This window comes from Aphidius gifuensis, linkage group LG4 (assembly GCF_014905175.1).
Source record: "Aphidius gifuensis isolate YNYX2018 linkage group LG4, ASM1490517v1, whole genome shotgun sequence".
NCBI classification, from domain to species: Eukaryota; Metazoa; Arthropoda; class Insecta; order Hymenoptera; family Braconidae; genus Aphidius; species Aphidius gifuensis.
In genome coordinates this window covers 19,058,601-19,073,530 of record NC_057791.1, presented here as the reverse complement: position 1 = coordinate 19,073,530, position 14,930 = coordinate 19,058,601, and the positions used below count along the sequence as shown (strand labels likewise).

Here is a 14,930-nt window from a genome sequence, read left to right as displayed (position 1 = left end):
ATCCAAAAAACAATTTGAATTTAAAAAAATAAATCTTCATCCCACATTATATTTGTTTGGGCATATCTTTTTTTTAAATCTTCAAGAAATTAGCAGTGGAATATTTTTTTTTTGCTCTTCTCATTCAGTAAATAATACAGTCAATTAAAATTTTCGCTACATTATTTTATTTTATCAAATAATCAATTTTTTCATTTTGCAAATGTAGATTGATGAATATTACTTACAAATTGAATGTTCATTCTCACGTTAACGTTTTTTTTTTTCCAACAAAAAAAAAAACATAAAAGAAAAACAAGGATATGAATGAAATCAGCTTCTCAGAATAAAGTAAAAGAAATCGAAAAGTCAAAAAGACATGCACGTACATTTATAAAAGACAATTTGAAACTTAAATTTTCAAGAATAGATATTGACAAAGAAAAATAAAATAACCTTGACAACGCAAGAAGAAAGGAAAAAAAAAAAAACATCCCTTAAAATATTTAAGATAAAAAAAAAATAAGAAAAAGAAAAAAATATATCTATTTATCTTGACAACATTGCTGCAACATGAGATGCCATGAAAAATGATAAAAAAAAAAAATTGATATATAAAGACACCCGCATTTGGAAGGCACACGAAAATATTTTTTTATAAAAAAAAAAAAGCTCTGAAATTACAGCCGATATATCTACATGACACCTGTGCATTTTTCACATCTAAATTTTTACATTATAATTTAAACAATATACATTTTAGCACTTGAAATTTCAATATACATTTTGTTTATATTTTTTATTATTATAAATAATAATAATAATATTAACAATAAAATAGTTGATAAAAAAAAACTATATAAAATGTTGATTGTTGAAATATATATAAGTTTAGAATGACTGTGCATTTTGAATGAGTCAAAGTGAGTAAGAAGATGATGTAGAATAAAAATACTTGCAGACACGAGATAGGCGTTCCGATTTCCGCATGAGGATACTTAAACTTACGATACAAAGTTTGAATAGCATATATCAAAGGCCAATACAAAGACTCTTTGGGCTGGTTGATAATCATCCAACATATCCATGAATGTGTGTAGGCCGTTATAAATAATAAAATATACAAAAAAAATTATAATAACAAATAATTATTTGAAAAGAAAAAAAAAAAGAATTTAACAGTATATTGCGATGACATGGAAAATCAAATTATTATTCAATTTAAAATATTATAATATATTTATATAAATTGAATGTAAAAAAAATAGTTATTTTTTTAATTATTTTTTTTTTATATTCAAATAATTTATATGAAACAGCTAAAGATTTGAGATGTAAGTAAGAAAAGCGGTACATTTGAAAAGTTTTTAAAAATAAATAAAATATTATATGCGGCTTTTACATTGGTATTTATATTCGTCTGTTTATGTGCAATATATCTTGTATTTATTCTTCTAGATCACAATAATATTTACAGACTTTCCATATGCATTTGTAAAGGAAAAAAAATAAATATGCTATAGTTGGCAATAATGTTATTCACTAAAGTCCAAACTCATCGTAGCTCACATTATCACATTCCAATCATTTTTTAAAAAATATTATCATGATGCTTTTGAATGTAAAATATGTAAAAATTTACAAATAACATAAACGTGAATGGAGATGTATATAAATTATAATTTTTTTAAATTTATCAATTCAATCATAGAAGAAAAAAAAAGCTTTAATCTTCAAAACCACTGATGAAAAATTGACAAAACCGCAAATCACCCAACACTTGTTTGTGGGACTCGGAAGTTTTTTTTTTTTTTCTCCTTCTAATTCTTTAAAAAGCCTCAAAAAATATTTCCCACAACGGCCATTCAGTCATTATTACCCACAAAAAAAAAAAAAAAGATTTTCACCCTTTTATTTCAATTTCAATGGTCTTTCTAAAAACACTTTTTTATCCAAGAATTAAGCGTAGCATTCAATCAAGTCTAGGGCGTTGAAAAAAATATATTTTTTTTTTCTCTAAATTCATATATCACTATATAAAAATCCTGAGAAACATTACCAACAAAAATTCATAAATAAATATCCAAAGAAACATATTTAAAAAATTTTTTAAAATAAAAAAAAAAAACGATAATTATTTTTATATTCAAGACAGAATAAAAAAAAAAAAGATTCAATAATTTTAAATATATTTTAAATATATAAAAAAAGAGTATAGGTGTCTGTGTGTATTACACCATCAGCAAACATAATTCTTTCACGATAAAAATATATATATATACATATACAAAAGTGTGGTAGAAAAAAAAAGAAAAAAAAAAAATTAAAAAATTAAAATAAAAATATGTTGGACGTTTGCGATTAGTATGAAAATCATGCGGTGATTCAAAATTACGAATCTCATCAATCTCAGGGGTGATAGATCTCACCAATACACACGTAAAAATAAGAAAAAAAAAAAATATTAATACAAACACATACATTTAAATTTTTATATTGCGGCAAGAAGAGAGTAAAATTATGGCAAAGATGTGTTTAAATGAGTTGGTAGGGAGAAACCAATTACGCACACGACCGCATGTCTTGATTCAACAACAGCTATCAAGGAAAACACTCATCAAAAATATACCTCATTTTCATATTTTTATTTTTCCCTTTCATTTTTTATAATTTTATCTTAATCTTTATTTTTTTTTCTTCTACCAAATTTATTTATTTATTTATATTTTTTTTTTTTATTAATTAAAAAATTCTCACGATATATTTTATGCACACAATTTTCATTTTTTATATTTAAAACAAACCACAAAGTGATAGAGCATGATTTTTACAAGGACATTTGTTTTTTTTTTTGTATATTACTTTTTTTTTTTTTTTTTATATTTTAAATATATGTATAAATTGTTGCCAATGAGATGTTTACCGCATTTTTATGAGACAAAATGACGCATATAAATGCATGCAAAAATATAATGTAATAAAAATAAATGCCTTTATTTTCTTATACCACAATGTAATAATAATAATAGAAAAAATTATTATTGTTTATTGTATTAACAACTGTTAGTTTAATCTAAAAAATAAAATTTTTTTATTTTCTAAAAGAAATGCGCGAATATATGTTGAAAAATCGCGACAAATTAATATAGGAAACTTGATTTCAACTAATTATATCTAAAAACAAATAAATAAAATAAAAATATATATTTTTTTCAATGTAATTAATTGGTTAAATAAAATGTCGTGTAGCCAAATTTAGTTTTAAAAATTTAAAAATAAAACTAATATTATACAAACATCATTTTACCACTATTTTAATGACATGTCTAATTTGCACTAGTAGTTATTTCATTTATTTAACTTGTTTATTTCTCTTCTTAATATATACCTATATGTGTTTTTTTTTTATAATCACGATGTTTTTTATTATTGTGTAAACACGAACTTGCTCTAATTAAAAGCAAATCGAGACACGATGGCGACTTTCCCCGTATGTTCAACAACCTACACATTAACGACACGCTTCGTTGATATTTTAGTCAATAATGTATAAACAACTGTGGAATAATCAATTTATTTTATTTTTTATAAATACTAGATTGTGTTTTGTTTAATTGCATCAGTATCAATTGCAACAAACGTGTTTAATATAACATGCTGTTCATTGCTGCTGCTGCTGCTGCTGCACCTGTTCATTAAAATTTAAAAAAAAAAAAAAAAATACTCCAAGCAGTTTAAAAGTCAAAGTAATCAAATATATTATCCATCATCATATTCTTCATATGAAAAATAAAAAAAATTTAATAAACAAAATGTAATTTTAAAAAATCAAAAACTTTACATATTTTATAATTTGGAATTTCGTTTGTTAAAATAGTTTGTGTGGTATGTTTTTTTTTAAAAATACTATAATGAGAAAAAAATTTTTATCAACAAAATGATTGTATATATACAGACATAAGTTGGAATGTCGTTGCATGTTGAAATGAGAGTCTGAATCCCACTACCAGCAATTACCAACGGATACGCAACGCCTACACATTTATTTTCCATTGGTGGAAACAATCTATTATATGTCCTTCCCTACATATCCTTCTATGATGACCCAACAAAAAAAGGCACATATATTCCCTATTAAAAAAAAAAAATTCAAAAAAAAAGGGGCCATCATCATCATCATTCTCAGGAAGACAGTGGCAAGCTCAAAATATATTTATAAAAAAAAAAAAAAAAGGGACATAGAAAAAAAAGATAAAGGATATGTATAAAAATGTATTCAAACAGTGGAGAAAATTGACTTTAGCCCCCGGGACAGAGTTGAGGATCCTCCTCTTCAGTTCCAATACGAAAAATATACCAATGCTTCGAAATACTTGGCAAATGACCAGTTCGCAAAAATGTTTCTTATTTTTTTTTTACGAAGGATTTATATATCCAACTGTGAGAGGTCTGAAAGTGAGAGGTTCATCCCTAAATATGAAGAGACACGCGATTTTCAGAATGTAACCTAGCATTATTTTTACCAATATATATCTATCGAGACGAAAAAAAAATATATCCTATATGTTGTAGGTACAGAGAGAGGATAAAGGAAAAAAAAAAAACAAATCAATGGTACACTTTGGAAATACGTATGGGGCAGTTAATATATATTTTTTTTTCTTTTATTTTCTTTTCTTTCTTCTATAATAATTGAGGAGGGTGTATAAAATTTATATATGTGTGTTAGTTATACTCAAGGACGTTGAAATCACTGAGGTGCATTATACACAAGTCGATAGAGAAAAGAAGGTGAGTAGTGAGCAGCAGGTGATGCTTTTACCTGTCAAATGACACGGCTCAAAATAACAGGGTCTTATTTTTTGAATTTTTTATTTTTTCAAAGCTCACTTTGTACTGCTCCAGGGCATACCCAATACACAGAGTAATATTAATATTTCAAAAAAGACAAGCTTAATTGAATTTAGAAAAAAAATAAAAATATTTGTTATCGAAACTAAGCTTTAAAAAATAATTTGATGAAGAAATTTTTCCTTTTTTAGGTTTGATTACGGTTATGATTTCTGCTGGTCTATCAAAGATCATTTAAATTATATATACAAAAAAGGAAAGGCTTCCACATTGCAAAGATGCGAATAAATAAATTTGAAAAAAAAAAAAAAAAACTATTTAAATATATAAAAAATTTTGTGATGAAAAAAGTATGTATAAAAAAAAAATTATGTGATTCTTTATCTATTTTAAATTCTCTGGAATGAGGACGAGATATAAAAGTAAATTTTGTTGGGCAGTTATTGCTGGAATACTAACGCGTTTATTTCAACTGGCTATAAGAGAAAATAAAAAGCCCCAGAAGAATATAGCTCGCGCGTCACTGGCGGCAACAGCGGCGGCGGCGGCAGCAGCCGGGTAAAAAATAAAATTATAAAAAATATATAAAAAAAAAAAAAATTGTTGGGGCTAGGGGGCCTTTACCTTGGGTCAGCCAGGCAAGAATTGAAGATGAAGAAGAGCTTGAATAAAAAAGATACCAAGGCAGCGGAAATAAAAAAAAAATCAAATATAAAAAATTGATAAAAAATTACTAGATATTTTTCATTCTCATTTTCTATAATTTTTCATTTTTAAATTTATATATATATAATAATGAAAAAAAAATATATTTTTTTTTTCCATTCAAAAGAACAAAGAGCAGATCTCATACAGCAGATGTTACTCCAAAAAAAAAAAAATTGAAAAAACTGCTCCAAAATTAAAATATCAAATATCGAGCAGAAAAAATAAATAAATAAATTAAAATTTACAAAAAAAATCACTAAAAACTAAATTAAATATTCAAATAAATAAATAAATTATATTCAACAATTGAATAATATATAAAAAAAACAATCATAACAATAAAAATATGAAATAAAAGAAAAAAAAAGAAAAAAAAAAGCCACAAATTCAATGGCAAGTTCGGCTTGGGTAAAAACGTAATCACTACAATTACCTTAGCATCACCGACCGGTGTCGAATGCTTCCGAGAATAACGACAAAGAGGCAAACATAATGAACCTAATAGTACACAAATAATATTAAACAAAAAAAATACATAAAAAAAAAAGGTTCAACGCAAGAGTAACGTACAAAAAAAAAATACAATAATTTGAAAAAAAAAAAAAAGAAATTATTATATGGTTACGCAATAATGGATACAACAAAAGAAACGAAAAATGATTGGAAAATATACCTATATATATTGATTGATGGATTAAATAATAATAATTATTTTTTGATAGGTCATTGGATGATTCGTTAAATCATCAGAGCGATAAGAAAATACTCGTTCAAAATATACAAAACTATTTCATTGGATATATTATTATGAAAAAAAAAATAATAGAGAAAGAAATAAAATAATAATAATAATAGAAAAATAAATAATCAACTCAAAGGGAAATAACGGATTTATTTTAATTTTTTTCCTTTTTTTTTTTTATATATATGTACAAGTTTGTTAGTGCAATATATTGCAGTGTGTATTGCATTTGCCTAGTCACATAGTCACTATACATATATGTAAATAAATATATGTACACACCAATACTTGCAACTTGGATAAAATACTTGGCTATTTGTATGCATGTAAGTAGTATAGATACCAAGTTTTACGATGATCTTGGTGAAGGCATCGCTCGCATAAACCTCGACCCAGGTATTTTACAGATAAGTGCTGTATAAACGCATTTTGCGCCTTTTTATATACACCATTCCAATAACAACTTGGTGTTTTTATAAAAAAAAAAAAATATATTTTTCATCATCTTGTATATAATTTTATTCAATTTAAATAATATCATCAAAATTGTTGATCCATTTTAATTTTTTAAAAATTATTAATTTATATATTATTTCATATATCGACATGTTTTCATGTTTATTCTTTATTTTCATTTAAATATTTTGTCGCATAAGCTTGAATATTTTATGTATTCAATTTAATAATTTTATGTTGGAAAAAAAAAATGTCATAAACATTCATTTTTTTCAAATTAAATCAACAAAAAAAAAATACAAAAATAATAATAGGCATATAAAAAATACTGCTGTTTTTTTTATTTTTATTAAATTTTTTTAATGATTTATAAAAAATTTTTAATATTTATTAAATTGATTTTATTGGTTAATGATGAAAGATTAATGATTTAAATAAATATTAAACTTAACAATATTCAATTTATTACAAAAAAAAATGATAATTAAAAAAAAAAAAAAAAAAAGAAATCAGCTAGCATAAATAGCCAGAAGCATGAATACACTTTTAAAAAGAAAAAAAAAAAATATATTGAATCATAAAATTTATCAAAATGCTATTGTAAAAAAAAGAAAAGAAACACCTGGTATTAATCATATAATTATAAACAATATCTCAAGTTTGTATCGATAATAGGTTTTGATATGATGAAAATCTTTCTCACATATGTTAAATGTTGCATGATAATGAGCTGTTAGAAGGGACATTTTATTATTAAATTCATGTAGGTGTTTAACAAATAAATTATTTACATTATAATAAAATAGTAACCCCCTTTAATTTCTCTCCTTTTTCGCATATAATAATAATTTTTATTTAATTAGCATAAGGTAAAATAAGGAAATGAAATTTAAAAAAAAATTTTCCGATAAATGATATTTAAATATCTAAAAAGAAAAAAAAAAAAAGTTAATAGTATGCATGTGTTGGTTGATGGTTGGTTGGATGGATGGATGAGGATGAGTGTTATATTGTGATCGAGAGTTAATGTCCGCGAGATGAGTGCAGACACACACACAGTGAGACAAGATGAAATAACGAAGAAGAAGAACGAGTTGTGAGAGAAACCGTCAGACTTTTTAAAGACCCAGGTATATATTTTCTTGCATAAATATATATATATATATAAAATAATGAAGAAGATGAAGAAGATGAGAAATAAGAAGATGGCTTCTCGTGCACGCAGACACTCACGTTGCTTGGTTAATTACAGGAACCGCAAAATAAAAAAAAAAAATAATAAATAAATAAATATATTTAAAAAATAACTTTGCATTCGTAGGCGTTGCAATTTTGGTTATCATCTTTCCACCCCCTCGTCATTTTTCAGACTCCAAAAGAACAGCAAAAAAAAATCATCAAAAAAAGAGGTTTTTAAAAAATAAAATCTTTATTAGTTATTATTTTTTTTTTTTCTAAAAGATCAACTGTAATTATAATGCATTTTTTTTTTTTCCTAATATTTTATGTAATTTAAAAAAATATACAGCATTATTTTTTATTTTATTTTACAATTTGGAGTAATGAAAATATTTTGAATATATTGTCCAGAAAAAATTGTTAATATTCATATTTAAAAAACTCCCATGTCAAAAATTTTAAACTCTTTTTTTTTTTGTAAGAAAAAAAAAAGTAATTAACAAATGTTTAAACTAAAAAATAAATAAAAATGAAAAATGCAATCAGTAGATGAAGCAGTAAGATGAGTGAAGTTAAAAAAAATTAGAAAGTGGTAGAAAAAAAAAAAAAAAAATTAAATCCCTTTTACACAAACGTACATCAAAATACATTTAGAAAAATAAAAATTTTGCCGGTGGATGTCAGAAATGTGCGGTGAAAGAGGCGTGGATGGAATACATATATATAATTTTTTTTTTTATTTAATTTTTTTTTTATTTTAAAAAACTAAAGAACCGCTAAAGAAAACGAATACAAGAAATAAATAAAAATCATCTTCATCTACAATAATAACAACAATAATTTTTTCCATTATTATTTTTTTTTTTTTTTATCGCTGTATTTAAAGTTGCCTAAAAACTCTAGGCAACAACAAAAGCTATACTTTTCAACCACAAAAAAAAGAACCAGTTTGATAATTAATTTTTGATTAATTACTTAACCATGACTCGTCAGCTATTCTTCCTATATATAAATCTACTTGATTTTTCTTCCCATCATCAACATTATTTTATCCAGTATAAAAAAAAATAAATAACTATAAATAAAATATAAAGATTATTTTAAAACTCGATTTTGCATATTTATAATAAAACATCAATGCAGTGGGTGTTGAATAATAATTATTTAAATATTTCGGCACGAAAGGTGACGATGTAAGTTGACAAAAGAAGAAATTTATAATAAATAACTCATATGGATGATGATGATGATGATGATAATAGTCAAAAGGAATTTTCATTGACACCATAAAGAAAAAAAAAATGAAAAGAATTTATAAAAAAAAAAAAAGGATGTATAGGGGTTTAATTTTTTGTTGGTGATATGATGATTGGTGATGATGCTGGTCATAAGGAAGTGAAGAAAAGGTAAATGATAAAAAAAATTTAAGAATTTATGTGAGATTCTGATGAAGTAAGAGATGAGGTACTCGAAAAATTCTAAATACAAAAAAAAAAAAAAAAATGGAAGAGATGATAAAATGTTTGGAGATAATATTAAATCACATGAAGAAAAATTAATAAATTAAAATAACGACTAATTGTCTAATTGTCAAATTAGTCATTAGAATGAGTATAGTATTTTAATCTTGAAGAGGTATCAGTGTATATGTCTATCCTTGGTATAATTAATATGGACCCTGTGGAATGCTGTGCTCGTCTCGTCGACTCGTTTCTTTCTTTCATTTTTATTTTAAAAAAATGTTATTTATTTTTTTTTTTCTTATTTTACTCATCCCTCTTATTCATCTTTCTCTCTTTTTTCAACTATATATCCACACGCACATAAAAATTTTTATAAAATTGATATAATAACAATAAAAATTAATTTTTCTAATTTGGAAAATTTTTTATAAAATAATCATTTTGGATTTTTTTAATATTTTTTAAATGGCAAAAAAATATATTATTAAATTTTTATATTGTATATGATGTGTGAGATGATGAAAGCCATTTTATATAGGTATATTATAATATCATCACCCGCTGTTTAATCTGACTCGATAAAAAAAAAAAACGAAATTCAAAAAAAAAAAACGAAATATCGTTGTAAAGACATAATGAAAACAAACAGAAAAATTGCAATAAAAAAAAATTGATATTTCCGCAAACGTTGAATAACATAGAGCAAAAAAAAAAAAAGGTTTATCGTAACAACAACAACAGGTGAACTTTTGTCGTCGGTATGCATGTGGCAACATGTGCACGTGTGAACATGACACCTTTCAAGACACACGCGCATACACAGCATCAAAATAATTTTTTTTTTTTCAAATTTTTTTTACTCAATATACCTGCGTACTTTCCCGCTGTTATAATATCAAATACACATACTCGTTCATTGGAAAGTTATTTAAACTCTACATAATATATACATGTATATAAAAAAAATAAAAAAAATGATAATATTGGTGGCAAGCAAGTCAAGTTTGTAACGCCTAAGCGGCCTCAATTTGCAATCTGCGCTTTCACTTGTATCGAATTCATGTACATAAAAAAAAAAACAAAATTATCTTCTTTGGAAAATAAATAATGAATTTCCCATACAACATCAGCAAGTTTTTGCATCAAGCATAATATCAATTTCGAAATAATTGCCAAAAAATGAAACACACACATTTTGTATAAAAAAAAAATTAAAAAAAAAAACCTGAATTTTCATAAATTATTCCAGTTAAAAAAATATCCACTTAAAAATTATAATAATAATAATAAATTCAATGACTCTACGAGAAAGATAAAAATCATTTTAAAAAAAAATATATATTCTCGTCATGAATAGGCAAAAAACAAAAAATCCAAAAAAAAAAAATATATTCAAACAATGATTATTATAGAACAAAAATAAAATACAAATGAGTATATTTATTGTAAAACGTGACGCAATGTCTAAGAAATATTTTTCATTGATATGGTATTTAAAAAAAAAAAAAATATTTGTTCCAGATTTTCAAGTCATCCCCAGTGTCAATTTATTGTAAAAGAAAAGGATAAAAAAATTAATAATAAAAACAAAACAATAATATAAAGTTGAAAAAAAAAAAAAAAGTGTCAAATGTTTGGTCCAAGTATGTGCCTACCCCCGGCATATTTCGCGTGTCCCAAATCGATTCAATGTTGGCCCTGAGGTATATCTGAGTAGTTGACGTTGGTCCCGAGTCAATACACACACCAACTGGTTGAAGAATCTTTACTATCATATGGCCATATGTGCATGTATATTAACACACAAATCACGCATATATATACAAGATACAAAACTGGTACACATACAATTTTGAGCTTGGCTGTTGAACGAATGAGAAAATATTTACTATCGCACACGGAATGTTTATACAAAGCAACGAGTTGATAAAAGACACCAGATGATGTATACAAGTTTATATATGAGTGTGTGTTTGTATCACGAAGGAGGCTGTGAGCATTTTAGCTTTTACCTGATGCTTGCTTGGTCTGTCTTCTTGTGTATATCTGTGTGTGTGTATATTATTATATACGAAGGATGGACCAAGAATGAGCAAGGAAGCAAGTTTGTAAGTAAGCAACTTTACTTGTTCAAATTTCAATGTACAGAGAGAGCTTGAGAAAGATAGAATTTACTTGCAATACCGCAACCGTAAACGGCAACAATTGCTGCGGGCGTTGGCACTCGCAAAATATATATATAAATCTAATTCTAAATTTCGAAAAATAAAAAAAAAAAAAAAAACATAGACATACATTCATAATAAACACAGTAATCAAAAAAATATATTTTCTGAATATTTTCCATCATCATCATCATCATCAGCATAAAAGAAAAAACCATCAATTTTAAAAAATAAAAAACAACCCATCTTTAAATCATTAAAAAATATTATAAACATTTATATTGAAAAATAAAATTAAAAAAAAAAAATACATTTGATAATGAAAAATATATAATTATAATAATTATACATGTGTATTAATGAGAAAGGGAGGTATAAATAAATAAAAATTCAAGAATGAATGTGCATATGGCAAAAAATATATGAAGAAAAAAAAAAAAAAAAGAAATACCTTGAGAAAGCAATGGCCAATTGGTAAATCCTCAGCAACAGTAACATTGTACAATGGTTTATCAAATATTGGCTCATTATCATTGAGATCATATATTGTTATTTTAACAATAGCACTTGAACTCAATGATGGTTTACCCATATCACTTGCAACAACAACAAGTATTGGTGTTGGATCATTATCACAATTAATATGACTATTTGTTGTTATAATACCACTATTTTCATCAATATTAAATGATTCAGATGATGTTGTATTTTTTAATGAATATTTAATAATTGAATTATTATCATCATCTAAATCAGTTGCTTTAACACGTGTTACTTCAGTACCTGGTTCTGATGTTTCATAAATATGTCCAACATATTGTTGTTCATTAAATATTGGTGAATTATCATTAACATCAGTTATTATTAATTTAAATGTACGTATTGCACGTAATGGTGGTGTACCAGTATCAGTTGCTTCAACAGATAAATTATATATTGATTTATATTCACGATCAAGTTTACGTTCAACAACAACAAGATATATTATATTATCACGTGTTGCTAAACCAAAATTACCATCACCACCATTTAATGTTACAGTTGCATTTGAATATTCATTACGTGAATCTGGATCACTTATTGATATACGTGCTATAAATTCACCAGGTTGTGCTGATTCACTTATTTTTGGTGTTGCATCATCAGTTAAAAATATAACATTAATCATTGGTTGATTATCATTAACATCTTGTACATATACTGTTAAAAAAACACTTGTTTCTAATGGTTGTATACCTAAATCACGTGCAACAATAACAAGTTCATGATTTTCTTTTGTTTCAAAATCAAGTTGTTTATTAACATAAATCATACCAGTTTTTGTATTTATTTTAAACATTTCATCACGATCACTTTGACGACGATTTATTGAATATTCAATATCACCATTAATACCAATATCAGCATCACTTGCATTAACTTGTAATACAGATGTACCAATTGTTGCATTTTCTGCAATACTTGCTGTATATCTTGTTTGATTAAATACTGGTGGATTATCATTGACATCTTGTATTATTATTGTAACATTTAATTGTGAACGTAATGATGGTATACCACCATCATTTGCTTCAATTAATAATTTATAAAATGAACATAATTCACGATCAAGTTGTCCAGAATTTTGTAAATCAACATATAATACACCATCTCTACCACGATGTTGTGATAATTTAAATAAATTATCATTATTACCATTTATTATTTCATATTTTTGAGTTGAATATTGTCCAAGATCTGGATCTTTTGCTGGTGGTAATGCACGTTTTGAATCACGTGGTGAATTTTCTGGATATTCAATAATAATATTATCAACTGGAAATATTGGTGCATTATCATTTTCATCAAGTATTTTAATGACTATTCTAATATTTTGTGTTAAAGCAACAAGACTATATGATGGTGTTGTTTCTCTATCTAATTGTACTTTTGTACGTATTTCACCTGTACCAGGATCAACAGTTAAATCAGTTGTTACTGGTGAACCTGGTACTGGTACTATTAAATATGGTGGATTATCAGCATCAATAAAACCAATTCTACTACCTGGTGGTGTATTTTCTGATATTTCAAGATATTTTATTATTTCAGATTTTACATTACTATTTGCTGATAATATACCAATTAAAAATACAAATAATATTGAAAAATATCCAACACCATCACCACCAATTTTTAATAATGATAATGATGATCTTTTTCTTCTTCTTGTTTCCTCCTCCATCTTCAATTAATTACTACTATCTACCACTTTGCATTTTGTTTTTCTAAATTTTTAAATAAACTAATAACCAATTTTATATATATTATCACTGTAATTTTTTTTTTTCATTATTTAATAATTCACTCTCGACTCTTTCTCTTTTAGCTATAATCATCATTTTCATTCTCATCATCAACATCATCATCATCATCATCTGTATAAATATGTATTTTTAAAAACAAACACAAACATTATTTTTTGACTTTCTTTTAGTGTGATGATTATTATATCACACAAAATTCACTAAATTTTCAATTTTAAAAATATATTATTCAAATTCACTTTTATATTTTTATGATGATAATAATTTTATATTTATCATCTCATTTATTTTAACATGATAAAAAACAAACTTATGAGAATGAAAAAATAAAAAAATAAATAAAAAATATATTACTGGCATACCAGGTATGCACACTCTCTTTATATACACAACTCTCAACTTCTGGATTGGAGTTTAAGAGTCAACCGGTCAGCTCCAGCAACCATCCAGCCACACACATACACAACACACATACACTATATGTATTTTTAAAAATAACTATATACACTAATATGTGTATCCAGAATAATGTATCATTAAACAATATATCACATTGATAATAAACAAATTTAAATATTATTTCACTTGTTAAACCAAATACTCCAAAATACTCCAAAAAAAAAATGAGTAAATTTTTTAAACAAAAAAAGGAATCTTTTAAGATTTGTGTTTGTGTATATTGTTTGTTATTTTTAGCTTAATAAAAATTATATATAATCCAGGCTAAAAATAATTTAATTGTACTGATAATCATTCAATTAAATAACTTGTCAAAAATATAAATAAACAAACAACAACAACAACAATAAATATCCTTAAAAAATAATGTAAAAATATATATTTAATATCTGTCTTATTGTACCGCACAGTTTGAAAGTTGGGCATGCACTGAACTGACATGGCGGCACCTGCAAAACCAGCAATATCTTCCCCCTCTTAAACTACTTCATAAGGCCCCGCTTTTAGTAGTGTGTATTTTTTTTATTTTTCTTTATTTTTATTATTCTCTTCATCTTTGTTTGTTACATTTACTTTCGTCCCTGAAAAACTCTCAGCATCTCTCACCTGACTTTTATTTCAT

General features: G+C 25.1%; 1 protein-coding gene across 1 annotated transcript in view; it reads right to left on the bottom strand.

Annotated features, from left to right (window-relative positions):
- The window catches only part of LOC122855459 (protein dachsous), a 54,083-nt gene extending 39,478 nt beyond the window's left edge, over positions 1-14,605 (bottom strand). Inside the window, exon 1 of the mRNA XM_044156833.1 lies at positions 11,995-14,605. Within this exon, the coding sequence (XP_044012768.1) occupies positions 11,995-13,767 (1,773 nt within the window). The 5' untranslated portion in view covers positions 13,768-14,605. The remainder of the gene's footprint in view (positions 1-11,994) is intronic.
- Between the last annotated feature and the right edge of the window lie 325 nt (positions 14,606-14,930).